This window comes from Tinamus guttatus, unplaced genomic scaffold (genome assembly GCF_059628265.1).
Source record: "Tinamus guttatus ecotype Peru unplaced genomic scaffold, ASM5962826v1 Tinamus_guttatus_pri_ptg000106l, whole genome shotgun sequence".
NCBI classification, from domain to species: domain Eukaryota; kingdom Metazoa; phylum Chordata; class Aves; order Tinamiformes; family Tinamidae; genus Tinamus; species Tinamus guttatus.
Window position 1 is genome coordinate 108,974 of NW_028288640.1, and position 27,960 is coordinate 136,933.

Genomic DNA, 27,960 nt, shown 5'->3' on the forward strand with positions numbered 1-27,960 from the left:
GTGGCTGTGAGGGCCAGTGCTGGGAGCCCCCTTGCCTGCGCGCATGACGCCTGCAGAGCCCAGGCGTGCGCAGTGCCCCCGGCGGCAGGAAAGGCGCTGGGAAGCCCTTGCCCCACGCAGGCTGCTTGCAGAGAAGCTGCAGCTCGTCTGCCTCCTGACCTGGGCTCAAGGACCCTTGTGAGCAGTGTGTTTATTCACCGGGCAACTACTGCCCTCTTTCAGGTTGTCTGCTGTTATGCTCCCCTCAGGCTGTCTGAATTATTGAAATGCAACAAGAGTGCAGGTGGATGCAGAGTAACCCCTGTCAGACAGGGTGTCATGACTCCACCAATAATGAGGGAGTTGATGGTACATCCCCCTAAAAACACATCCATGGGGATTGAAGCTGAAGCTGAAACAGTGAAGAGATGCACAGGGGAAATCCATATGATTGCCAGAAGTGTTACCCAATGTCGTGAAATCTGCACAAAGAATAATACCAATGGTCAAAGGAAACTTTCTTCTCGGGAGGTGAAGAGAGGTTCTACACTTGGGGATTACGGGTAGGTTGATTTTTAATTGTCTTGGACATATGGAGTTAACTTGACACATTTTGAGGATGCCCTGATGCCTTCCCATGTCCTGCCAATAACGCAATGGAGGTGGTAAAAAAAGATCATAGAATCATAGAATCATAGAATGCTTAGGGTTGGAAGGGACCTCTAGAGATCATCTAGTCCAACCCCCCTGCACACGCAGGGACACCTAGAGCACGTGGCACAGGACTGCATCCAAGCGGGTTTGAAGATCTCCAGAGAAGGAGACTCCACAACCTCTCTGGGCAGCCTGTTCCAGTGCTCTGGCACCCTCACTGTTAAAAATTTTTTCCTTAAGTTCCTATGGAATTTTTGCTGTTTCAGTTTCCGGCCATTTCCTCTAGTCCTATCAGTGGCCACCACTGAAAAGAGATGTCCTTTTAATTAATCATAGCTAGATTTGCATTACTGGAAGAGTAACCCAAGGATTCCTCTTGATCAAGAGCCTCATTTCATGATAAGAATCTGCATCTCCAGGCCCTGTGTCCCTGGGGTGCGGCAGCTTCCCTTTGCCTGTGGCTTGGGCACTGCGGGGACACGTTGTGTGCGGCACCCGGAGAGTTGAGAGCTGCCCCGCGCTGGGGCTGGGGCTTCTTCCCCTTTGCTCATCCCCAGGGCCACGTGTGAATGGAAGTCCCAGAGGGACCTTTTTACTGTCGCCCCCGGCCCCTGGTGCCTGAAATCCTGGGGCTCCACAGACGCACCTGCAGTGGGGATATTTTTGCACCTGTGCTCGATTGGAAAAAACACGCAACATATGAACAATGATACAGGAATATATATTTAAACAAGAACAAAAAAGAATAACAATAACAACAATAACGACAACAGTATTAATAACAGTAACAACAACAATATCAATAACAATATAAAAATATCAAAAACAACCAAAACTACTGTGAAACTACATATATATTTAAACAAGAACGAAAAAGAGTATAACAACAATAGAGAAAGAGAATAACAACAATAACAACAACATTATTAATAACAGTAACAACAACATCAATAACAATATAAAAATATCAAAAACAACTAAAAATACTGTGAAACTATATATATACAAATCCACTAAATAGGCTAGGGCTGGAGTCCTTGTGCTCAGCTCTTCCTGGCAGCAGCCAGAGTGAATGGGAGCTTGGCCTGCAAGGGAAAAGGAGGTGTGAGCAGGGCCGAGGAGCGGCTCGGGGGCTCCCGTGGAGCAGAGGCTCTTTGGCGGATGCGCGGGCTCTTTGGCAGCAGCGCTGCCGTCATTGGTGCCCTGGCAGAGGCTTGGCGTGGCCAGCGCAGCCCAGAGGCCGGCAGAGGGGCTGAGGCAGCAGGTGCCCAGGCCTTGGGCGCTCCTGCGCCCTGTGCAGCTCTGCCCCGGCGCCGCGGCCCGCCAGAGCGCCCGCACACCTGGGCCAGGCTCCCGCGCGGCTGCTCCCCAAAGGCAGCGCGGAGCAGCGCCAAGGGGCCGGGCACAGCCCCAGCTCTGCCCGTGCAGCCGGCAGCAGGGGCCGTACCTGGGGGCTGCAGCCGGAGCTCTCCCACTCCATGGGCTCCTCTTGGCTGCAGCCGACCAGGCTGCTGCTCCCCACAATCTGGAAGAGAGCAGGAGACCTTGGTGGGGATGGTGCCTGAGGAAGAGAAAGGACACGCGCGTTCAGGGGCTGCGGGGGCTGTACCTGGCTGCTGCCGTAGCTCAGCCATTCCATTGGCTCAGGAAGGTCCCCTGAAGGCCCTCCATCTGTGCATGGAGCCTGTAAGAGAGAGAGAGGTGTTTGCAGGGAAGGTACCAGAACCCAAGGATCCTGGCCCCGGGGCCCCCGTTCCTGCAGAGGGAAGCAGGAAAGTGGGAAGGGGCCAGAATGAGCTCCAGCTCTCCCCATGCAGCCGGGGCAATACCTGAATGCCACAGCTGGAGATCTCCCACTCCTGGCTGCATCCAGCCAGGCTGTGGGTGCTTGGAGTCTGGAAGAGAGCAGGAGAGCTTGTGGGGATGGTCATGGTGGCAGCGCTGGCTCTGTGCGCGGGGCCTCGTGTCCCCTGCGTGCGCGGGGCAGGTGGTGCACAGAGCCAGGGCGCCAGGCTCAGGCAGCAGCCCCCGAGGCCTTGGCCGCTCCTGGCCCTGGCGCAGCTCTGCCCCAGCACCCAGGCCTGCCAGAGCTCCCTGCCACCTCTGCCACCAGCCCTGCGGCTGCTCTCGCAGAGCCAAGCGCCAGCCGTCCCCGCGCAGCCTCTGCCTGCACGCAGAGTACCTGTCCGCTGCAGCCATAGCTCTCCCAATCCATTTCCTCCACTCCAAAATTATCCATTTTTCTTTAGTCTCCAGTGACTGCAAGAGAAAAGGAGTCATTGGCATTTGCAGCGCTGAGAGAAGGGGTCTCTGTGTGAGCAGCTGTGAGCGCCAAGTGTCACACGGTGGCTTTGTGGCCTCCCCTGGGAGGCATCGCGCAGGCTGCCCTGCAGCCCCGCAGCTCCCCTGCATCTCATGGGCACCACGGGTGGCCCCTGGTGCTGCCGGCCCTGCTGCTCACCTGGCCTTGCTACTGCGTGGCCAGCACTGGGGCCACTGTGAGGCGCAGCCCTGGGAAGCATCCGTGTTCCCGTGGCGATAACTGCCTCTCTGGGATGTTCCACTGCTGCGTGGGGGGAGGAGGGCAGCGGCAGGGGCCAGGGGGGTCGCCGTGAGGAAGAGTCTGCGTGTGCTGGACTCCCCCTGGCACTGCTGAGCCTGGCGGCAGAGAGCAGTGCGTGGCCTTGGGCTTGCTGGGGGCCAAGGAGGGCTCCTCACGCAGCCCCATGGCGCTGCTGGCGGCTGCCTGCCCTGAGGACGGGCTGCACTTGGGGCTCTGCTCCCAGCCCTGCAAGCAGCCTTGAACGCCTTGCTCTTTCTTCTCTGCTCCCCTCCTGCACTGACAGCCCGACGGACTCAAGGAAGTTTTGTTTTTCATGGTCAAGACATGTTCCTTGGTAGTGCAATGAGGGCAAAGGGCAGTTGTGCCCTCAGCAGAGCCCTTGTGAGTTGGTGGAGGCCTGGGAGCCCCTGGTGCTGCTGGGCTCCTTCTCTTGTCCTGCCGCGCACCTTGCAGGCACCATGTGCTGTGGCTGAGAGCAGCCTTGGTGCAGCTCCTGCACTGCTGCCCCTGCCACGGCTTCCTAGGGCTGCAGAGGGCAGAGCAGGCACAAATGTGCCCTGAGCAGCAGCAGGGACCTGCAGCTGCTGCAGCTCTGCCCAGCACTGGGCTACAATGCTCACTTGCTAATGGAGGTGCATTCCCAGCCCTTGGGTAAGGACAGGAAAGCCAAGGGCAGATGGAGCAGCAGATCGCCCCGGTCCCATTGGGTGCTTCCCTCATGCAGAGGAAAACCCCCCAAAAGGAAGCAGCGCAACCCCTGCCACCAAATTGCTGGAGGCCAGAGGAGCATCTTGCTGCTGGCCAAGCTTGCTTGCTGGCATGCCGCAGTGCCCCTGCGAGGCAGAGCGCAGCTGCTGGGAAGGGGCTGGCGCCAGAGGTGCGCGGAGGGCTCTGGGTGGCTCCCAAGCAGGGCTGGTGGCGTGAGGAATTGTCGGCAGGCATTTGTCTGCTGCCCTGGGAATGCTGGAGGGGAAGTGTGAAGCAGAGCAGTGTTCCCTGCCGGGAGGCGCGAGCAGAGGGCTGGGCAGCGAGCTCAGCCCCGTGGCTGTGAGGGCCAGTGCTGGGAGCCCCCTTGCCTGCGCGCATGACGCCTGCAGAGCCCAGTCGTGTGCAGTGCCCCCGGCAGCAGGAAAGGCGCTGGGAAGCCCTTGCCCCACGCAGGCTGCTTGCAGAGAAGCTGCAGCTCGTCTGCCTCCCAGTCTGGGCACAAGGAGCCTTGCGAGCAACGTGTTTATCCTTTGTGCAGCTACTACCCTCACTCCGCACTGGCGTTGCTCTGACTTGTCCATCAGCAGTTTTACACATGGGGTTTCTGTTACGTCTCTCTCTGGGAAAGGGGCTGTGGAGGTGCCATGCAGAGGATTTGGAGGAGGTGAAGTGATTGGAGCAATTTCTTTTACACAGCTTTTGGCTGCCTCACCTTTTGCCTGCTCTGCTCGCACGACACCTCTGCCTGTTTTGGTGGTCTTGTTGGCGCCTTCTCCAGGTCTGAATTCTGCAATGCTCATTTGGAGAGGAGGAACAAAAAGTCCTTGTTCCTGGAGCTCCCTGCGTTGTCATGCTTTCCGAGAGACCACTTCCCAGAATGGGGATTTGGAATAGCAGAAGAGAAAATCTTTCCTCAGCTTTCCCAGAGGGTGCTTGGGGATGACTTTCCCCCCATTCCCAAATTCCTCACCCTGGACCCATACACTCGTTTCCAGGCCACAAGGGCTGTCCTGCCAGCGCAGCCTTTCCCGCTCCTCCAGCTCCTGCCTTGCTGGGAGAAAACAAGGGAAGCCCCAGCCCTCTGCAGCACCAAGCGTCCCTGTGAACCCTGAGCTTTAGCTCCTTGTTGTGGCCCACGTGTCTTGTCGCGCTCTCTCCTGAGCGCGGCCAGGTGCTGCCTGTGCTGGCTGCAGTGGCGCAGGTTGCAGACGCCGCATGGCGAGATGAGGGCAGCAAGGAGGCGGCGCTCGTGGCGCTCCCGCGCAGGCTGCCTTGCCAGGAGGAGCGCTGGCCCCGCGGGAGCTGCTCCCCTGCGCGCACGGCCCTGCCCAGCGCCGGGGCCTTGGCTCCCAGCAGCCAGCGCGGAGCCGTGCTCCTCGCTGCGCCGCCTGGCCACGCACCCGCTGCTGCGGCAGCGCCGCACAGCCTCGCAAGAGCAGCTCGCAATGCCCGCAGCGAGCGCTGGGCTCCTCCTGCCCCTGCAGGGACAGCAGCACAGCAGCCCTGCGCCCTGCACACGCACGGGGCGGCTGCAGCCAGCGCTCTCCCAGCCTCCCCCTCCCACGGAAACTCCTCTGCTCACCCACATGGACAACCCACTTGGCCATCCTTGCTCACGTAGCCTCCTCTCCTCCGTCTGTGCAGGTTGTCTTTGTGGTTGGAGGACTCCCACAAATGGGGGTCCTGCAGACATTTGTTCTCATTGCCCAGTATGTGACAGGATGGATGTGCAAGAGCAAAGAGACAAGATGTCTGTTCAAGCTTTAAAATACATTGTGCATGTCAAGATGAGGGTAAGGTGGATGAGGGAAGAGACCAGGACACTTTGGAGATTTGTCAGCCCATAGGGTAGCGCTCTCCAGGCTCTGAGCTTGAGGGTGATTCCGTGCTCAGCACATAGCTCAGCTCTAAACCTGGGGGAATTGTACCCAAAGGAAAGCTTATTCTTTTTGGGAGACTCTTCATCGTAGGAGAATCCTCAACTCTACAGCTCCTGTCTCATGGCTGTGTCTAGAGGGATCCTTTCCCCATTTCTCCAGCAGAGAAGCCCTGGCATTTACAGCTCAGCAAAGACGGAGTTCTTGAGAAGTTTTCAGTCCCTGCAGAGAGTCTCTTGGGGCTGCACGAGCATTGCTGGCCTGTTGCCGTTCAGGCGGCGTGGCAATCTGGTTCAGGAACGGCACGGTGACCACCCCCAGGCCGCTTGGGCCATCAGCTCGCTGACACCAGTGTGGTGGAAGGCAAATGGCGTTTATTGATGGGTAACAAGGTGTTATATAGCTAAGGTTTACAACGTCACATCCGTCTGCTTACATCATAAACTAACACTATTGGCTATTAGGGGCTCTACCTTTCCGTACAGCGCGATATCTTCCGGGCGCCGGACCCTAACTATCTGTTACAGTGTAGTAATCTGCAACATTTCCCCCCTCCCTATGCATAACAAAACTAGCTAAAATATGACTATCTTATTCTTACATATTCTTATCTTATTCTAATTACTTATTCTCATTATCTTATTACTATCTTGTTATTATCTTATTGTGATCACTTATTCTTATTATTATCTTACTTAATGCATTTATTATCTTACTTAATGCAAAGGCATCGCGGCCCCCTCTTGCGGAGGCTGTTTTGTTGTTTTCTGGATTCGGTCGGCGTGGAACTCACAGGCTGGGGCGGGACGCCAGTCACCGGGGCGTCCGATGATCCGGTCCTGTGAACAGAAACTCACAATCTTCATTAGTTTTATTTTGAAGGTCTGGTTTAACAGACTTAAGCGGGCACCACTTGACTCTGCCATCTTTCCTGACAGCGACCTTTGGGTCGATCTTGGCGTGGGGGGAGCGCTGCCAGCGAGTCCCCCAGCCAAGGGCAGTTTACTGCAACGTGGCCGGCCTGGCCACATTTAGAACCTGCCATTACGTTGGCTATTGCGGTGTGAACTGCCACCTGAATTGGGGTCAGATGCTCTTCCTTTGCAACATGCTTAATCATGTCTGCGATACTTGACCCCGCCGGCAATGATCGCAGGATTTCTTTGGTTGCCGAATTGCATTGTTGGTGCAAACATTCCGCTACGACCGGGCTTTTTGTCTCCGTGGGCAGGGCCAAAGAGTCGACCGCTGCTTGGAGACGATCTACAAATTGTGTAAAGCTCTCACTTTCACTTTGCTTTATTGAGGACCATGGCGGTGGTTTGGCAAGAACTCTAGAGGCTGCGCGAATGGCTTCCCTGGCCGCACAAGTTGTTGTCATAACTTATCTTCATGGGCCTGCGCCTGGGGGGTGATCATTGTTGGGTCTATACCCATTAACCGCTGCAGGCTGGAGCCGTGTAATGGATGATCTGCCCCAGTTACTTGGGCTAAACACTTCGTACAGTTGTCTTCCCATTCTTGTTTGAAAACGATCATCCCTGCTCCATCAAAGATCAGCCTACAAGTTTATTTTATATCAAACGGGAGCATATCGCCCCTCCCGAAGATACCATCTATGAGGGTTGAGACCATGGCAGAATTAATCCCTTTATCTGCAATTGCTTTAACAATCGCTTGTACGTCCTTAGATTTTATCGGCGAGTGGACCCTCTGTCCCCTCTCTGTCACCTGGACCGGGAACGCTAGCGTGGCCGATGCACCCCAGTCGGCACATACGATCTTTATTTCCTTCCAGTCCGTGAGAGGGGTTTCTCCCCTTCACGGTTTTTCTTTAATTCGAATGGGAATATTTTGGCTCTTAGTTCGTTTACCTTCTTTTTCTCCTTCCTTAAGTTTGAATCACTTGTGAGCCGCTCGTCCTGACTAGTGTCTGATCCGGAGTCGGAACTCGACTGACTGGTCACTTCCGGGCTCCGGTACCTTTTCGTTGGGCTCCGGCCCCGCCTACTTCCGTCCCGCCTACTTCCGTTGCGGGCGGGCTGTTCCCCCCCTCTTGTCTCGCCCCGCCTTCCACCCGCGGAGGCGCCTTTTGTGAAATGGCCGCTCTGATCGGTCCTCAGCGCCTCGCTCGGGCCTCCCTCCCCTGTCCGGTCACCCCCATTGGTTCTCGGCCCCTCGCTCGGGCCTCCCTCACCTGTCCGGTCACCCCATTGGTTCTCGGCCCCTCGCTCGGGCCTCCCTCACCTGTCCGGTCACCCCCATTGGTTCTCGGCCCCTCGCTCGGGCCTCCCTCACCTGTCCGGTCACTCCCATTGGTTCTCAGCCCCTCACTCGGGCCTCCCTCACCTGTCCGGTCACCCCCATTGGTTCTCAGCGCCTCGCTCGGGCCTCCCTCCCCTGTCCGGTCACTCCCATTGGTTCTCGGCCCCTCGCTCGGGCCTCCCTCACCTGTCCGGTCACCCCCATTGGTTCTCGGCCCCTCGCTCGGGCCTCCCTCACCTGTCCGGTCACCCCCATTGGTTCTCGGCCCCTCGCTCGGGCCTCCCTCCCCTGTCCGGTCACCCCCATTGGTTCTCGGCCCCTCGCTCGGGCCTCCCTCCCCTGTCCGGTCACCCCCATTGGTTCTCGGCCCCTCACTCGCGCTGGGGGCACCCCCGCCCGGCCCTTCCCCTTGCGGCTCGGTGCCATTTTGAGGGGCATAGGGTGGTGGCCTGGCCCAGACGTCCCCAAGCTCTGACTTCTTTTCAATGTTCCTAGCTTCCCCGGCTAGCTCGCTCCAAACAGATTTCGGCTGTTTCTGCTCCTCTGTAAGCGGGACGGGGTTCGGGGTTGGAGGGGATGTGTCGCTCTCTTGCAGATCTTTAGGGTCAGCAGAATCACCATCATCTGGGGAGTGCCAAGTCTGTGCGGTTGCCCCGACTCCAATTTTCGGGGTGGCCAGCAAACAGTCCCTTACTGCTACCCAGGTCTCCTGCGCTTTTATAGCTTTCTGCAAGGCTTGTACAACTTTTCCCCAACCCTTAGGGTTTTTCCCACAACCCGAAGGCATCGTCTCCTCGGCTAACGCCTTAGTACATTTGTCCCACACTTTAGGGACACACTTCAGGGACTTCAGAATATCCACTGGCTGGTCTATAACCTTAATTTTTAAAAGCCTCGCAACAGCGAGAGTAAAATCTTTTGGCTTACAATCAATCCCCCAATCCTTATGTAATTGCGATACGACCTTCACAAGGGCTTCCATCCTCCTTGTTCGTCCGGGAGCGTCCTCCCCACCGGGCTGGTCCAGCCGCTCTGGCCGCCGTTCACCCGTCCAGCCGATGATTCCCGGGTTTCGGCACCACTTGTTGCCGTTCAGGCGGCGTGGCGACCTGGTTCACGAATGGCACGGCGACCACCCCCAGGCCGCTCGGGCCATCAGCTCGCTGACACCAATGTGGTGGACAGCAAATGGCGTTTATTGATGGGTAACAAGGTGTTATATAGCTAGGTTTACAACGTCACATCCGTCTGCTTACATCATAAACTAAACACTATTGGCTATTAGGGGCCCCATCTTTCCGTACAGCACGATATCTTCCGGCTGCCGGACCCTAAGTATCTGCAACACCCTCCCTTGCCCCTAGGGGCTGGGATCTTAGGGCTACACACACACCTCTGCAATGGGGATGATTTCTGTGCTTGACCTCGCTTGGAAACACGACACAAAACTTAAACAATGATACAGGAATATATATTTAAACAATAACAATAAAAAAATTATAATACACACTAACAACAACAACAATACAAACAATATCAATAACTCTAACAACAATAATATCAACAATATCAAATATTACTATAAAAGTCTCCAAAGAAAAATCCAAATAAGACGTTATGGCCGGAGTCCTTGTGCTCAGCACTTCCTGGCAGCAGCCAAGGTGAAGGGGAGCTTGGCCAAAAGTTCCACAGGAACTTAAGGAAAAATTTCTTGCCAGTGAGGGTGCCAGAGCACTGGAACAGGCTGCCCAGAGAGGTTGTGGAGTCTCCTTCTCTGGAGATCTTCCAAACCCGCTTGGACGCAGTCTTGTGCCACGTGCTCTAGGTGACCCTGTGTGTGCAGGGGGGTTGGACTAGATCATCTCTAGAGGTCCCTTCCAACCCTAAGCATTCTATGATTCTATGATTCTATGTCCCCAAGGCCATTGTGATGGGGCAGTGCCCATGGCAACCAAGGCTGTGTTGGGCCAGAGCACCACCCTCGGGATCGAACTCTGAGGACAGCAGCTCCAGCAGAAGGAGCAGCTCCTATTTGTCCCCAGCTGTAGAAAGTGCCCTGGAGATGGAGAAGGAGAGGCAGGCGAACGCCTGCTCCCAGCCCAGCAATGGGCGTCCTGCCAGGTGCAAGCGCACAAGGAAGGTGAGTGCTGGGGCTGGAGGGGTGGGAGCACAAGGATGGAGACCACAAGCATGGGGGGCCAAGCCAGCCAGGTGTGACCTTCTCCGTCCAGGGGCTGCTTCTTGCTGGCTGTGGGGATTTTCTCGAACACAAAGCATGACTGGGATGCTCCAAGGCCCATATGGATCCTGGGAGCCCTGTGCGGAGAGTCAGAGATCCTCTTTGGACCACGTGTATCTGGGCTGTGCTCGACCATGAGCTTCCCTATGACATGGGGCTGGGGCTTCCCGTGCCTCAGGGGCTGCTTGTAGCAACACAACCCTCTCCATCAGGTGCCTCCTTCTCCCTGCAGGTGGGCAAGTGGGAGCCGCACGCAGCGAGGCGACGCAGGCGGACCCTGACTTTGTCCCCACAAAAGGACAGGCGGCCTTTGCTGTCTGACCCCCAGGCCTTTGAAGATGCTGATCAGGCCATCGCAAAGGTACAGAGCTGAGCAGTGAGGCCGGCAAAGGCCCTGCCTGACCAATGCCCTTCTCAAGACGACTCCTGTGAGGCTCAGGGAGACCCTGCCCAGCAGAGCTGGGCTAAGAGCGGAGGTGCCACATCTGCCTCCCAAACCACCGCACACTGCCAGGGCAGCCAGCCAGGCACATGGAGGCCTGGAGGCTTCTGCATGTAAAACACCAGGGTCTACAGGGAAAAAGAAGCTGCCTGCTCCAGAAAAGCCTTGCAGAGCTTCTGCCAGGTGCAGGACCAATGCCATCGATACGGAAGATGTGGCCAGGAGACTGGTGGACATCGTGATGGAGGGATTAGAGACAGTGGCAATAACTTGCAGGGAAGTTGCTGCCAGGGAAACCTCAGGGGCTGCTGGGGGTGCTGTGATGTCTCTGGAGTGCAGGAAGAGACTGGAAGAGTCCATGTCTCTTGATTTGCCTGCCCTTCAAAAAGCCAAGCGAGATGCTGGTGTTCCCCACCAGGCAGTTCCAGAGCATGGCCACTGCTTGCCTGAGGCCAGATCTGGGCCTTGTGCGCTGGGAAAAACAAGGATGGCGCCAAAAGTGTGGTGCTTATCCCAGAATATCCTTGATGCAGAGGCAGGTGTAGGCTGAGGACCCTCTGTTTAGGTGTGCAGGTAGTGGCGTGCTGCAGTGCTCTGCTCCAGAGCCCAGCCTGCCACCCCAGGGTCCTGCTGGGACAGCAGAGGGAGGACTGTTGGATACCCTGTTCTCTCCTTGGAGCATCCTGGTGCGACCCAGGGGTTCTCACAGTTTGATGGTTTCTGTCAACTGATGTTCAGGCTTGCAGTTTCTGATCGTCTTGATGATTATCTGAGTCTTTGAGATTTGAGTCACTCTGGTGGAGTAAGTTATCTTCTCACTCCTTTAAAGGCTTTCTGTTGAAGCTGGATCCTCAATACATCTTCCCATCGCAGACCCTAATCCATTGTGATCCCTCATACAAACTGGTAGTTAAACAAAGCAGTCAGAACCATTTCTGCACTTTGTGGATATGCAGACACTTGCAGACAGAGAGATGCCCCCTCACAAGAATCAGGCTTCTCAGGGTGATGGATGGCTCTGCGATACCTGTTCTTGGTCAGTGGTGGAGGCAGCAGCTTGAAATCCACAGGTCCTTTTGGAAAGGGTCTCCGAATAGCAGATTCCTTGAGCCTGCTTTTAGGGAGCCATCTGGAGGTAGGGATCCAACACCCTGCTGAAGACACTTCCCAGTAGAGGTGTTGTCTTTAGGCCTTTTCCAGTGAAATTTACATTATCTCTGAGGATAGGAGGATATCTGAGAACCTCTCCGGGTCCCCGTGCCATATTTTGCCCACGATCCTGGATTTGTATTTGGGAGAACACAACCAGGAGGGCCACTGACACATGCTACCTCTGTTTTTGGCACAGTGGGGACCATGTCTGCTTACCAGATCCCATTTGGTCTCTCCAGTTCTGCACAGGCACTAACAAGTGAGAGGGAGTCCAGCACAGGGACAAGAAGATGGCCAGGGGCTGGAGTGTGCGGCAGAAAAGGAGATGCTGGGAGAGCAAGGTTTGTTCAGAGTAGACCAGAGAAGTCCAAGGGGGATCTTCATGCTGTGCAAATCTCCCTTGTGGAGGGCACAGAGCAGTTGGATTTTCTTGGAGGGTCACACAAATGGCATGTGAGGCAATAGTGAGAGAAAAAGAAATGAACAATGGGAAATGCTGCTTAGATGTTAAGAACCAATCTTTTTCTCTATGAGCATGGCCAAACTCTGGCACAGGATCCAGAGAGATTCTCAGATCTCCATCCTCGGAGATAACCCAAAGTTCAGTGGAAAAGGCCCTAAGGACCTGCCTGCTGGGACCTGCCTTCAGCAGGATCCCCTGCTGAAACCTCAAGGAATCTACTCTTCTGAGAAAGGGTCTATAGGCTCTTCGCTTTTAAAAGCCCTCAGGAAGGTTTCTTGATCTGTGGTAAGATAGAGATGATATGTCAGAAAAGAGCAAACATATTCTTAATACATGTCTTCCCTCCAGAGGGCTTGAGATGGGACATTGGGTCCTGACAGGCTCCAAAACCATGGGTCAGGCCAGGTAGAAAATCTGAGAAAGTTTCTCCAAATCCTGTGAATTTTGCCCAACTTTCTTTCATCTGACCCTGAGGAAAGCTATTTCTCTTTTGCACCTTTCTTATGCTTTGGGGTTTGCCATTACACCTCCAAGTAGTGTTTCTCCCCTGGGTATAGTTCTTGGTACCTGCCTGTCTTTAGGACCTGTAGAGTCCTGGCACCCTGCATCTCCCACACTTTTGACCCTGGGTGTCTCAGGACAGGCCCACACACTGCATTCCTCTGTCCAGGCTCCTGTATGGAGCCTGTAAGGCACTGCTGTGCCTCAGGAGCTGAATTTTGACTTGTTCACAAGTTGGTGAAATGACCATCTCCCCACTCCTCTACTGCTGAAGCTTCCAACAACCAACATTCCTCTTCCTGTAGTGTTTGCACAGTCCTGGAGCAAATCTTGAAGAAGGGAGACTGCATCCCTCTTGAAGCTTTCAGATATGTGGCATTCCAGACACTGAAAGCAAAGCACACCTTTCCTCCTTTCTTTCAGTTGCCTATTCAGCCTCTAGCATCCTGTCTTTGGCACAGGAAGGCCCATTCTGGACCCCGGGGTCTCTACCCATTCTCTCTCCTGTCTCCTCTGTGTCTGCTCAGTCTGCTCGATGCACTAGGGTCATGGGAAGTATTGGTTTAGGGAGCTCCCCTGAAGCCATGAGAAGTTGCAGAGCTGAAGGCCTAATGGAGGAAGTCTGGGACGTGGATGTTTCCCCTGCCCACTCCTGCTCCCATCTTAAGGGTCCACGAGGGTCCAGTGCTTTTGATGTTAGGGGATTGGGTTTCCTTTGACATCCCCAAGTCCTTCTTTGGGTTGCTCTGAGCAGCCAGGAAAATCCCTCTTCTCTAGGGTCTTTTCCCTACTTTTGTAGAGAAGCGCAGGCAGGTCTGGGATCTCCAAAAGCAGCATGGCCCACATCATGACCCAGGACCCCCAGGAGCTGTGTGGCTCTCCCATTCCCACATGTCCTACTTAAATTGACAATTTCTAGCATCATCTTTACAGACCACGAGTTGGCCATTGTAGAACAGCAGTTTTGTGACTCCCCCTGTTACTCTTTGTTCATTCCGGGACCCACCTGCTGGTTTGCACTTCAAGGAGTTTAAAGGTTGCTCTGTGTTTCAGGAAGACAGTCCCTTGTAGCAAGGGAACCTCATTGTTGACATGTTGGACTTAGCCTACACTCAAAGAGCACAATTATTATTTATGAAATTATTTCATGATTTATTTCTCTTTCTTTGCAGTTAAGAAAAATCCTGTGTTTATTTGCAGCTAGTTCTCTAAGGAACTCTCTAAGAAAAGCAGTTGGGAGTTGCAGCAGATGAGCTCTAACTTTCAGTTGCTGATTTCAGTAGAACAGAAAAGCTTCTAACAAGAGTGATGGAAGTCCCAAGTGGCTGATGTGAGAAACAGTAGGGTTGGGGAGGGAAGGAAGAGTGTCCATACAGTGCTTGAGCTCTGGGACACTGGTTCTCCCAGATGTCTAGACTTCATTGGGAGTCATTCTGGATTGATTCCAATTCCAGAATATTGCTGTTGATTACTCTGAAAGCTGGATGTAAATAATAACAATAAAAACCTGTAAAATCAGAAATAGTTGTATATTATTGATATCTCAATCTTTCAGCTACAGTCCCCAAGCCTCTCCAATTAGTCATGCAAGCCTAGACAAAAATTGAAGGGAGAGACATCGTTTGTGAGAGCTTTTTGCATTTTAATGAGCCCCATGGTATATTTCATGCTGAATCCATGAACCTCAGTTACTGAGAGGAGAATTCAAAGTCAAGATCAACCCCCAACTTTTTGTTGAGTTTTAATGGGTCCCACTGATAGTTGTTAGCAGTGAAGTGTCTCCAGAGGCTGATTAGAGCAGAAAATTGTCATCACTGATAACAAGTAGGCAAAGGAAATGTGCAGGTGGCTCTGATGCCACATTAACCCTTGAGGTGTTTTATCAGGCAAAATGTCCCAGCTCGGCCACTGAGCTTCTGGGAAAGGAGATCCTTTCCCCCACATGTTTTCCAGGTCCTCTTGGGGACAGTGTGTGGGTGGGGGTGTACAGTGCTCAGTGCAGGACAATGATATGACACATTTTGGGGTGTCAGCAAGAGGGACCCTGAGGCCCAGTGTCTCCTGACAGGCCTTGGTGGCAGAGACAACAGCCATAGCCCAGAAGATGCTGACCTGCTCTGGTGTCTTTGAGCCTTGGCAGTGCCTTTGTCTGTCTCCAGCAGAGCCTGTCCTGTGCTGTCTCATGCCTGCAGCTGTGTCCATGCAGCCTGTAGACACCCACCCTGCTTCCCCACTTTGCTCTCACACGGGATCTCCTTCCCTTCGCTGTTGTCTCTGCATCCCCACTGGCTGTTCTTGACTCCTCCTGGGTGTCCTGTTGCACCACAGCACCAGCCTTCAGGTGTCATTTCTTCATTCTGATGTCCAGTCTGAAATTCTCTAAACTGGGGATTTTGGGGGTTGTTTTGGCTATTCATACTGCCACCCACTACCAAGTAAAGCTCCTGGCAGTACCACAGTGTGGGGAAGAATATAACCTTGTCTGTCAGGACAGATAGAAACTTGAGGAACTGAGGACAAGGCTGAGAAGGGCCTTGGTGCTACGAGGGATGCCATATGAGGCAGTGGTGCAGGGTCATGTGAATAATGCCAGATGCCTGTGGGGCTGCATTAGTAGTAGCATGGCTAACCAGAGGAGGGGAGCTGTTATCTGCCTCCAAGGGGGACTTTTCCTGAAGGCAGTGGTGGCACTCAACTTTGGGGGAGCATATATGAAACCCAGGTGTCCTAAGTGGTTGCCAACTAATTTGAAGGGTCCGATTTTCCTGCTGGTTCCCTCTTAAATATGCTACAAATGTGGTGGTTTTGCTGGGCACCTCAGGCATCGGACACGGCCGACTAGACCTGTTTTCCTTGCATGAAATCAAGTGTCTGCACAGAATCATGCAAGCTCTTTGCAATGGACATGGATCTCCTCATTGCTCTGTCAGAACAAGTGGACATTTGCACCTGTCTTGGACCAGCTCTGTCCAACATGGACTGCCTCCCCCTTGGAAAAAGTCCAAAGGGGCGAGTGTCTGTGCACAGCTGATTCACTTCTCCCAGTGACTGCAGTGGGAGCTCAGAAAACCAGCTCCCATACAGGCAGCCGTTTTGTGCACCCCAGCAGCTGGACAAAGGGAATCCTCCTCTGAGTTTGTGGAGTGCACAAGAGAAAACTGAATCCTCCTGCGCTCCTGGAGCTTCTCAATGGGCATTAGCTGTACTGCTGAACTGCTCTAAATCACCTCCTGAAGCATGAGGGTGTTAACTCCCTTCTTGCCCCTGTGCAAGTGTTCTGAGTTCTTATGGGATGGAAGCAGAGGCTTCAACAGCAGGACATGTCCACTCTCCTAGACAACCATCCTCTGATGAGGCCAGCTGCATGCTGGATTCGTTCCACGGACTCTCTCTCTTTACATCAGTGGACCTTTGCCAGGGATGACCTTGCTGCCCTGTAGGAACTGTCAGCCCTGGAGCCCCAGACCTGCCTGGAGGCTGCACAGGGGACAGAAAATGTCCCATCTGCAGCTGGGTCCCTGCTCCTGAGCTGGGCCTGGCTCCTGGGACTGCGGGAGCCCATGGCACCCTGGCAGGCGCTGCAGAGAGACAGCTCTGCCCAGGAGCAGCTCCTCATAAAGGAGCACCAAGACTCAGGGCACTGCCCGCAGGCACCAGGCTGGGATGAGTCGCTCCTAAGTGAAAGACAGTTGGGAATGGGAGGGCGGCTGAGCTCACTGCAGGCAGAAACCTCCCCAGCCCTTGACACGGTAAGTCTCTGGCTGCAGGGCTACACTGCTGCGGGTCCTGGAGGGACCTTCTGAACCTGGCGCCTTCAGCAGCTGATTGGATTTGTCAGGGTGGCTCTCCCAGCTTCTCCTGTTTGGAGCTGGTCGTGCTTTAGAGCAGGGACTCCCAGCCACACACTCAGAGGGATCACGGCTGCCTTCGCCCACCCCTCTGCCTGCAGACACAGCCAGCATCCCCTCCCCGGCCTCAGCAAGGTTTGTCTCATCTGCTCTTTTGCACCTGCAAACACGGAGGTGCCCTGGGCAGGGTCCTGCCCCTGGCAGGTGTCTACAGGGCAGAGCTGAGCACCCAGCGGGTGCAATGGGGTCTGGAACATGGACAGGGCAGAGACCTGGGGACAGAGAAGCAGCTCCTGCAGGGACGGCTCCAGGCAATGGAATCATGGTGAGAGGAAAGTGCCTCCTGCAGCGCCCCTTCCCACCAGCACAGCCCTCTGCACTCCAGGCCATGGGGGCCAGGGCAGGAGTTGTCCCAGAGCAGCCAGATGTCCAGGAGAGGAGACACATCTGAGTGCCCCTCTGTCCCTGCCAGGCCCTGCCTCCCTCGGCACAGCTATCATGGTGTTACTCCATGATCCCACCTGCCCATGCTGCCCTTCTCCTTCCCTTGGACTCTGTGGGCAGGGGGTTTCTGATGCAGGTCAGACACTGGCCCTGTGGGTCCTGCCATGCAGATGGGTCCTGGACTGTGAGGTGCCCAAGTGCCTTCTAAACTGTGGGGCTCAGGGCAGTGCGGTTGGAGGAGCTTGGAATGAGCCACCTCTCTCATCAGGACACCCCATCCTTAGGACGTCCTGCCATCCCCCTGGGTGCCCGTCTGGGCTGCAAGCTGCCCTCTGGAAGAGCTCAGCTCCCCCGTTACAGCAGGGGCTGTCTGGGTGCCCCAGGGAGAAGCCTCCTGGAATCTGAGGTCACAGAATTGCTGCAGGGAGGTGGATGTGGGCAGCTGGCAGGAGCCCAAGGTGTTGCTGGCTCCGAGGGGAGGGTGGAAACCTGCCTGACATCCCCTCCAAAAGAGTGCTGGTGGACGTGATGTAAAGGAATCCTCTGCCATTTAATTGAGGGGTAACACGAGTGCAAACGTCCTACACCTCCAAGGTGAGAGCACGGGGCAATTGGGACCAAGGCAGATGGAGAGGCCAGCTCTGCTCCCCCAGCATCAAGGCCAAGAGCTGAAGCCATAGAGCTCAAGGATGGTCCTGCTAAAACGGGGGGGAGGCAATGAGTGTGTGTTTGGGCAAGGATATGAGGAAGTTTTGCTCAGAGAAGTTTTCTCTAACTTGTCCATGTCTTTTCTTCCTCAGATATTGCCCCTATGCTGCAAAGGAACAAATGTCCAACAGCAGCTCCCTCAACGAGTTCCTCCTCCTGCTGTTCTCAGACAGGCGGGAGCTGCAGCTCTTGCACTTCTCAATCTTCCTGGCCATCTACCTGGCTGCCCTCCTGGTCAACGGCCTCATCATCACAGCCGTAGCCTGCGACCACCACCTCCACACCCCCATGTACTTCTTCCTTCTCAACCTCTCCCTCCTCGACCTTGGATCCATCTCCACGACTATCCCAAAATCCATGCACAATTCTCTGTGGAACATCAGGGTCATTTCATACTTGGAATGTGCTGGGCAGGTCTTTTTCTTCTTTTTTTTTGTATCTGCAGAGTATTATCTCCTCACAGTCATGGCCTATGACCGCTACGTTGCCATCTGCAGACCCCTGCACTACAGGACCCTCCTGGGTAGCAGAGCTTGTGTCAAAATGACAGCAGCTGTGTGGGCCAGTAGCTTTCTCTATGCTCTCCTGCACACTGGGAACACATTTTCCCTACCCCTCTGCCAAGGCAATGTGGTGGAGCAGTTCTTCTGTGAGATCCCCCAGATCCTCAAGCTCTCCTGCTCAGACTCCTACCTCAGGGAAGTTGGGATAATTGTGGTTAGCGCCTGTTTATTCTTCGGGTGTTTCACTTTCATTGTGGTTTCCTATGTGCGGATCTTCAGAGCTGTGCTGAGGATCCCCTCCGAGCAGGGCCGGCACAAAGCCTTTTCCATGTGCCTCCCGCACCTGGCTGTGGTGTCCTTGTTTGTCATTAATGTATTTTTTGCCTACCTGAAGCCCCCCTCCATCTCCTCCCCACTTCTAAATATGGTTGTGTCCATTCTGTACTCGGTGGTGCCTCCAGCCCTGAATCCCCTCATCTACAGCATGAGGAACAAGGAGCTCAAGGAGGCACTGAAGAAATACATCCAGTGGGTAAAAGGTCCGTGGTAACAACTGTTTCATTCACTCACCAGGATATCTGCCATTGAGGCTGTATTTTATCCATTTCTTTCTTTTTTACTTCTCGCTTTTACATCCATCTTAAAATAATAAATAATAAAATAAAGATACCTAGTTTTTGTCACAACTGCACAGGAATCTCTCATTTTGCACTTAAACATAGACCATGATAAAGCAGGAAGCCAGGCTTCCCCCTTCACTAGCAGAGAGGGGGGATTCTCTGAGCCGCTTCTTTGAGCTCCCTTGGATGTGCCCCGTGCAGGGAGGAGAGTTTCCCTCTGCAGCGTCTTTTCCAGCACTGACACCAAGGGACCTCTGGGGTACAGAGTCATGTGTCCAAGTAACCAAGTGTCACCACAGCTTTCCATGGTTCCATGCAAAGCTCCAACACACAAAATTAAACATGAATGCATTGAAGGAAAGTCTAGAGGCAGCCTTCCCATGGCGGTTCATCTTTCCTGAAGACACATTCCAGGAGGGCAGCAGGACTTTCTCTATTTAGAGTTGGCCTCCTCACTTCCGTGCTGTCCTTCCATACTTTATTCTGCAGATATGGCCCAGGAACTCTCATAACCTGGTAGAGATAGGCTTGTTTTCCCTCGTACCCTGGAGCAACAGGCAGGACCAGTCCGTGAGCTCCCTTAAGCCACAGCTGGATTCCAGAATAACATTTCCTTGCTAAAAGGGGATCTTCCCTATGATGGTCCTAAATGTGGCCTCTGTTTAGAAACTGGAATCAAAAAATATGCCCAAGGTTGTGCAACCACAAAGGGGCCTGCTCTTCTCCTTGTGAACTCCATGAGATCCAGGGGATGACCTCAGCATTCCAGGGTGATCTGTTACCCTCAATCTAGGGTCCATCTCTCAGTGACCACTGCAGACAGGCAATGGTCTCTGCATTGCCTGTGCCACGCTGCCCCACACGTGACTGTGCTGATGAGAGAACCCCCAGGGGATCTCCAGGCACAGGGTTTGCCTGGAAGTGGGCACTGAGTGCAGCTTTAACGAAACAGGGATGACTCACAGTGCAGGGACCAGAAGGTACATCACTAAACCCAGGTGCACATGGAGAAAGGAGGGCTCTGCAATCCTCAGGGAGGCAGTGGGGACCCAGGAGGCCCAGGGAAGGGGCAGTGGAGGCGATTCCTGCACCCGCAGTGAAACACCACAGCCTGGAGCTAGTGGCCACCCAAAGACATCTCCTGCCATTGCAATATTGTGGGGGCACTCTTAGTACCATCAGACCTCAGCCACCTGTATCAGTGGCCACAGCGGCACACTCATGGCTCATGCTCAATTTGTTGCCAACCACGATTCCCAGGTCACTATTTGCGGAGCTGCTCTCCAACAGGTCAACCCCCAGCCTGTCCTGGTGCATGGGGTTATTCCTTCCTAGCTGCAAGACCCTGCACTTGCCCATGTTGAACTTCATGAGGCTCCTCTACCCCCAACTCTCCAGGCTGTCCAGGTCCCTCGTAAAGCCTGCACAGACCTCTGGGCTATCAGCCATTCCTCCCATCTTTCTATCCTCAGAAAACTTGCTGAGGGTGAACTCTGTCCCTTCAGGTCACTCATTAATAAACTGAACAGGTTTTGACTCCTGATACCAACAATTGCAGGTCTCCAACTAGGCTCTGCACCACTGATCACAACCCTAAAGCCTAAACCCCAAACCCAGCTGCTCACATGGAGGTGACCTCACAGGTGCAAACCCACCACATCCCTGCTGCTGCCTGTGGCCTTCAGAGACAGCAGCTTCCTCAACCCCCTTCCCCACACAGGAACCACTGCTGCCCTCTCAGCTCCCCTCACCACAGAGACCCCCCACCCACCGCCCACGCCTGCCTGCCTGCTGCCGGCCAATCAGGCACTCACAAAGACATGACGTCACAGCGCCGTCCCGCCCAGCTCTCTGGCCCTGCCCTCCAGGGCAGCAATGGCCTCCCCAGCCCTTCCCCGCCAGGAGCCCAGCCCGGGCTCAGCAGCTGCTCCGCAGAGATGATCTCAGCAGCGCAGAGCCCCGCAGGGCCCGGCTGCTGCCCAATGAGGCGCTGCGGGAGCGGTGACCTCACAGTCACCAGGCAGAGCCAGCCCTGCTGCTGCCCAATCAGCTCTGCCCGCAGCGGGGACCTCCCAAGCAGCAGCCACGCCCTCTCCCTGCAGCTGGCCTATCAGGGGCTGCGGCAGCAGTGACCTCATCATGCCCAGCGCAGCCATTGGCTGTGAGGCCCCGCGGGACTCCTGGCTGTGCTGGGGTCTGTGCGGGGCCGGGGCAGGGAGGGGAGCCCAGCTCGGGGCTGCGGGTGCTGGGGGTGCTGGTGTGGGGGCCTTGGGGGCTGTGTGAGCTGCTGTGTTGGGCTCAGCCAGCACTGCCCACCCCGGCGTGGGGGAGAAGAGGGGCAGCCAGTGCCAGGGAAACCTGCCCTGGATTCTGTCCTTCTGCCCCCAGCACCCACACAAGGGTTGGAGCTGCCCCACAGGAGCCTTGGGGCTTGGAGAAGCCCCAGCCCCAGGAGTCCTTGCTACCACGTTGTCCCCTGAGCAAGGTGAGACACTCAGGCAGGACTCCTGCAGCAGCCTCCAGCCCTGTGCAGCCACTGCCACAGCCTGGGATCCACAGGGGTCTTTGCAGTGACAGTTTCGGTGTGACACCTCGGGAAGGAGCTCCTGAAGCTGGGAGCCTTGTTGGAGAGCAGCAGGATCACTGGGAACAAGAACTGAGGTCCGGGCTGTGGGTGTTGATCCAGCAGTCCCCATCTCACTCATTAGTCCCCATTTCATTTGACTCCATGAGCAGTTTGTGAAATGACCAGCTCCCTGCTCTGCAGCTGATGAAGTTGAGGAACATCGCTGCAAACGCCCTTCCTGCTCTTCCTCATCTCTGCATAGTCCTGGGGACCATCTTGAAAAAGAGAAACCCTATCTCCCTGGAACCCTGTCAGAGATGTGGCTTTCCAAGTCACTGCCAAAGGAAGGACTTCTTTGGGTTGCTTATTCAGTCTGTGGCAGCTCATCAGTGATGCTGTGAGCCCAGCTCTGCAGTCTGGGTGTCTTGGCCCATTCTCTCCCTGTCTCTTGTGCATCTACGGAACTCTCCCATTTCCACAAGTCCTGTTTAAACTGGCAATTTCTAACATCCCCTTAAGACACGATCTGCACACATTGTGACTCCTCCTGTTACTCTGTTCGCTCAGAGACCCAGCAGCTGGTTTGCCCTTTAGGGAGGTTAAAGCTTGCTCTGTCTTTCCATAGTCTGTCCTATTATCCAAGTCCTTACTATATGTACAGATTGTATGGACTTAGCATACACTTAAAGAGTGTCATTATTTTCCATGAAACTATACTCTGCTTTATCTTTTTGTTTCTTTGTAATTAAAAGAAGATCCCCCTGTGCCTGTTGGCAGCCAGTTGTCTAAGTAGAGCAGGTGAGAATTGGGGCAGGTGAGCTGTAACATCGAGTACAGACGTAGGTAGAGTAAGGCTAGCTTTCAATATGAGTAATTTAAATTCCCAAGAGGTTGATGAGGGAAATGGTAGGGCTGGGGAGATGGCAAGGAAGATTGTGCATACAGTGCCTGATCTCTGGGACACTGCTTTTCCTACATGTGCTGATTTCATTAGGAGTCACTCTGGATGGCTATGAATGGGATGGTGTGCTGTCACCTATTCTTTAGAATAATAACAGAAAACTTTAAAAAGATGAAATACTTGTATATGATTGTTGTCTTCAGCTTTCAGCTACACTCTCCAAACCTCTCCAATTAGCCATGGACATTTGAAGGAAATAGCAGGGAGAGTTCTGGTGTATCAGGGCTTTTTGCTTTTTAATGAGTTCCATGCAGTACTTGGAGCTGAGTCCATGAATTGCAGCTATTGAAAGGAGATTGAAGAAATCACTGAAGAAGTCAAAGTCAGAAGGAAACCCTGAAGTTTTGTAGAGCATTAATGAATCCCACTGAGGCCATTAACTACAGGAACTCACCAGGGGCTGATTAAAGCTAAAAAATATAATCATTGGTAAGATTATAAAAATATAATCATAGAAAAAATGAGGTGGCTCTGATGCTGAGTACACTCTTGATGTATTTTGTCAACACACATTGGCCAAGCACAGGCAGAGAAAACCTGGGAAGGGAGATCCTTTCCTCCATGTGCTGCCCACGTCCTCCCTGGCATCAGAGTTTGGGTGAGGGTCTGCAATGCTGAGTGCAGGACAAACACACGACACCTCCCAGGGTCCCCAGAAGGATAAAGAGGGTAAAGAAGTCCTGATGATTCGGGGTAGGCCTCGGTGACAGACACAACAGCCATAGACAAGAGGATAAAGACCTCCATTCTGTTGAGGCCTTGGCAGCGCCCTTGGCCATCTCTACCATGGGTCATCCTAGACCTGCTCCTGTGTCCCTGCAGACTATGGACACCCAATCTGCTTCCCCAGCAGGTGCTCACAAGAGGTTCTCCTTCCCTTCATTGAGAGCTTTTCCATCCTCAGTGGCTGTTTCTTGAAACATAAAGCCATGGGTGGTGACAGACTCGCTCTGGGTGCCCTGTAGCACCACTGCACTATCCTTCAAGTGATATTTCTTCATCCTGTTGCCCAATCTGAGCTTCCCAAGCTGTATTTTGGTCTTGTTTCCTCTTTTCATGCTGCTTACCACTACCAAGGAAATCTCTTGGCAGCCCCACAATGTGGGGACGAGTATAACCTGGTGTGTCACAACAGAGTGGAACGTGAGGAACTGGAGTGCCAGGGCCCGAATGACAGGCCCGAGTCGGGGTTGACTTAGAGATGAATACGGCACTGCCTTTGCAGTACACAACACTCGCCTGTAGAATTGCTCATGCCAGCTTGCACGGAGGCTTATTAAACTGTAGCTTTTTTGAGCTCTTGTGCGGCTGTTTTTGACTGTGAAGGGAACCCTCCCATGCGAGGCCTGGGCTCTGACCAGACCCTCATCCCACATGATAGGGAAATTATGCCAGATCAGAGGTTACTGATCACAAACAAAATGCAAGTTATCATGATTTGCTGATTTTACTCTACAAAGGTGGACACTCTTGCCACGATTTTGGAGACCCCACGGGTGGATGCACCACGTAAGACCTCCCAGTTGCCAGGAAGGTTCTCCAAATCCTTGCCACAACAGGGACTCCCCAGTGACTGTCAATCTGTATGACAGTAACATATTTTGGCAATTGGTGATGTATCTTTTAATCACTCTTCCCTTTCTCATATAGTAATGGTTAGGTGCGTTACCTTGCCTATTTTGTCTGTTGCTAAACCTGAGTGTGTAGTAAGCTGATTTTGTTAAATGTATTATTCTGTACCACCTTAATATTAATAATGAAATAAGACCATTCTTTCCAGTGGTGTCTGGTTTTTCCCGTTGCCCCATGTGCCCCAGAGCTGTGCCGGTGCTCTTCTTTCTCATCGTGCCCCTTTGCATGCCCCAAGCCCCTGGTCCAAATGGCCCTGAGTAGCAAGTGTGTGTTACAAGCAGGATGCAAATTATTGCCTGATGACTTTTAAAAGAAGGGAAAGATGCCTCTTCTCTTGCTGCTCTCCAAGAAAAAGCAGCCCAGCCTGAACCAGGCAATGCCTGTAACAAGACCAAGCAAGGTAGAGCAATGTCCTTCTTTGCGCTCAGCTTCTTCTATTCCCAGTTGACACTTTGACCATGCAGGTGGCAGGAGAAGTTGTCTGAGGTGTGAAACACAGGAATAACACCAGAGGAGAAATTGCCACTTGTGCACTTTGAGATGTGATCGTGACACTTGCAATGGTGCAGTGTGACAAACAGAGAAGGGGTAAAGGGAAGCAAGCTAACCATCAGGAGGCATGAAAGCAGTGTGAGATGCAGTGCCATAAATGCAGCATTCCAATGTGAGCCCCTTTTTGCATCTGTCAGGCAGTGCTCAGGGAGTCTCTGATGTGTGAAGGTCACTTGCCAAGGGCCAGAGGTGCAAGCAGTGTAACTGGAGGGACTCGATTTCTTCCAGTTCATGGAGCTCTGTCAGACATGGGCACTGAACAGTGCAAGAGAGTCCCCTCAGAACCCATGGTTTTGTGGGTGTCCAGTTTGCTGAAGTGAGCCCTACTCAGATCCTCCTCCAGCAAGGGAAAGTCTTCCTTTCTCCATTTCTCCATGGTCTCCAGGGCCTAGGATTCCTGAGGGTCACTCTTAGCACCAAAGCCTGTGGGAAAGATGGCCTTTTCTGTTTCCTCTCTCACCAGGGCTCTTGGCCCATTTAGCAGCAGGCCCGTATATTCCCTAGTCCACCTTTTGTTCCTGCTGTATTGTTGTATTGTATTTTAAATAATTATTTATTATTTTATCAGGAAGGTAAGAGTAAAAATTCAGAAAGAAATAAATGAAGAGCACATGTATCATGCCAAGTACATGGGAATGACAAGTGACTGCACACAGGACAGTTTTTGGCACTGACATTGCACCCATTGAGGAAGTTTCCTCAGTGCTTCCTTGAGCTCCTTGTTCCTCATGCTGTAGACAAGGGGGTTCAGTCCTGGAGGCACCACTGAGTACAGAATGGCCAGTGCAGAGAGATCCAGAGCTGGGAAGGATATGGAGGGGGGAGGGGGAGGAGATAAAGTGGCTAAGGGTGACATTTCAGTGCCCCTGTGACCAGGGGTGGGAGTCAGCACCAACCAAATGGGTATCACGACCTCTAATCCCTCTGGGGGACTGCAGATGACTGCACAGCCCAGGGCACCTGGACTGCAGAGCATTTCCAAGGGTGCTCGTTGTGTCCATTTGTGTCTATACATCCTGCCCGTGGTATTTGATACATGGTGACCCAGAGGGCTTTCCGTTCTCCCTTCTTCCTAACGGTTGAGTCCTCCCTGCCTCTCCTGAGACTGCAGAGTCCTCTTTTGCCTGTGAATACCCAGTGCTTTACCTCTAAGAAACTCCATCTTTGAGCAGCTCTCCCTTTATGAGGCTCTACTCACAGTCCATCCCAGGCATATGCTGTCCCAGCAGGATCTCTGTGCTCTCCTGACACCGCCAGCTTCCCCTCCATGAGAACAGCCATCTAACACTGTGCCTTAATACGTAGGAGAACTGTGCATGTGTAAATCCATGACCATTCAGCATCTCCACTATCCTTGGACTCTGATAGGGGAATTCCCAAACCAGCCCTTGGTCTCTGAAAGATCATTACATGATTCTGAGCTCTGTGTTGCTGAACCCATGGAGAATCCTGTGCAGCAGGCCCTTGAGGGGTGCAAGTCCTTGAGCCTATTCTTGACACCAGCTTTGGAGGAAAAGCCCAGCTTTCACGCACTGTACTGATAGAAATCACTTTATTACAGAGATACTGTTAGGGAGACAGTCCTTGTCCAGCATTCGACACAATTGAGGGTATCAGGTGAGACAGAGCAGACACCGTAAAAAGGGGAATGAATACAAGTAGTTGTGTAGCAACACGATAACAATTATTATCACTAGTAAAAGCCATAATAAAAATAACATGAAGAAACAATGCTTAATCCAGTTATGGGATACAGAAAGTGTCATTTGTGGAGAGATGTGAAAAAATTACCACTGCTTAAAAAGGTCCACGAAATCACTTTCCTAATGGCATCCTTGAGCTCCTTGTTCCTCATGCTGTAGATGAGGGGGTTCACTGCTGGAGGCACCACAGAGTACAGAACAGCCAGCACCAGATCCAGAGATGGGAAGGAGATGGAGGGGGGCTTCAGGTAGGCAAATGCACATGTGCTGAGAAACAGGGAGACCACAGCCAGGTGCAGCAGGCACATGGAAAAGGCTTTGTGCCAGCCCTGCTCTGACAGGATCCTCAGCACTGCTCTGAAGATCTGCACATAGGACACCACAATGAAAACGAAACATCCAAAGACTAAACAGGCACTAGCCACGATAATCCCAGTTTCCCTGAGGTAGGAAACTGAGCAGGAGAGCTTGAGGATCTGGGGGATCTCACAGAAGAACTGCTCCACCACATTGCCTTGGCAGAGGGGCAGGGAAAATGTGTTCCCAGTGTGCAGGAGAGCATTGAGGAAACCACTGGCCCAGGCCGCTGCTGCCATTTTGACACAAGCCCTGATGCCCAGCAGCATCCCGTAGTGCAGGGGTTTGCAGATGGCAACGTAGCGGTCATAGGCCATAACCGTGAGAAGAGAATACTCAGCTGACATGGAAATAGTAAAACATAAGACCTGCCAAACACATCCCGAGTAGGAAATGGCCCTGGTGTTCCACAGGGAATTGGCCATGGCTTTGGGAACAGTTGTGGAGATGGAGGCCAGGTCGAGGAGGGAGAGGTTGAGGAGGAAGAAGTACATGGGGGTGTGGAGGCGGTGGTCGCAGGCTACGGCTGTGATGATGAGGCCGTTGGCCAGGAGGGCAGCCAGGTAGATGGCCAGGAAGAGCGAGAAGTGCAAGAGCTGCAGCTCCCGTGTGTCTGCGAATGGCAGGAGGAGGAACTCGTTGAGGGAGCTGCTGTTGGACATTTCATTCTCTCCAGGCTCTGTGGATTGTTCAAAAAAGAAAAGATATTGGGCAGTTATCCCAGAGTTTTAAGGTTAAATATCTCCCGACTTGTTCCAGTTCTAATACACTGCCCACCTTGCCTTTCTTCATGGAGATCTTTGTGCAGCTCCTTGAGCCTCAGCGTGGGGTGGCTGAATGTGCTGTGAGGAGCAGGGGCATCTCCGCATGGGCTCCAGAGAAGTCTGTCTAGCCCTACAGTAGTGGGAAGGAGACAAGAGATGATCTCTGAGATTCACATTTTTTCAGGTGAAATCCCCCTGGTTTGTTAACGGGCTTTTCAGTATCTACAGCACTACTGCTAATGAACCTGTATTGAGAGCACAATTTGGGGATTTTTAACATTTATTTTGACATGTATTTTCTTTGGGATGCCCCTCTCACCTCTGCAGAGTGTTCCTCACAGGCAGAATTTTTCAGCATTTCTCCTGGGAATCATGAGAAAATGGATTTATAGTCACGTTATGCAGAGTGAGGAGAGCTCCTCTGCCTATTAGCCTTGATTGCAGCTGTTGTGTGCCCAA

At 53.4% G+C, this 27,960-nt stretch overlaps 1 protein-coding gene across 1 annotated transcript in view; it reads right to left on the bottom strand.

The window, feature by feature from the left end:
- Nucleotides 1-27,399, bottom strand: part of LOC148595378 (olfactory receptor 14C36-like) — a 57,049-nt gene extending 29,650 nt beyond the window's left edge. The window contains exon 1 of the mRNA XM_088520931.1: nucleotides 26,469-27,399. Coding sequence (XP_088377057.1) covers nucleotides 26,469-27,399 — 931 coding nt within the window. The remainder of the gene's footprint in view (nucleotides 1-26,468) is intronic.
- Nucleotides 27,400-27,960: the final 561 nt, after the last annotated feature.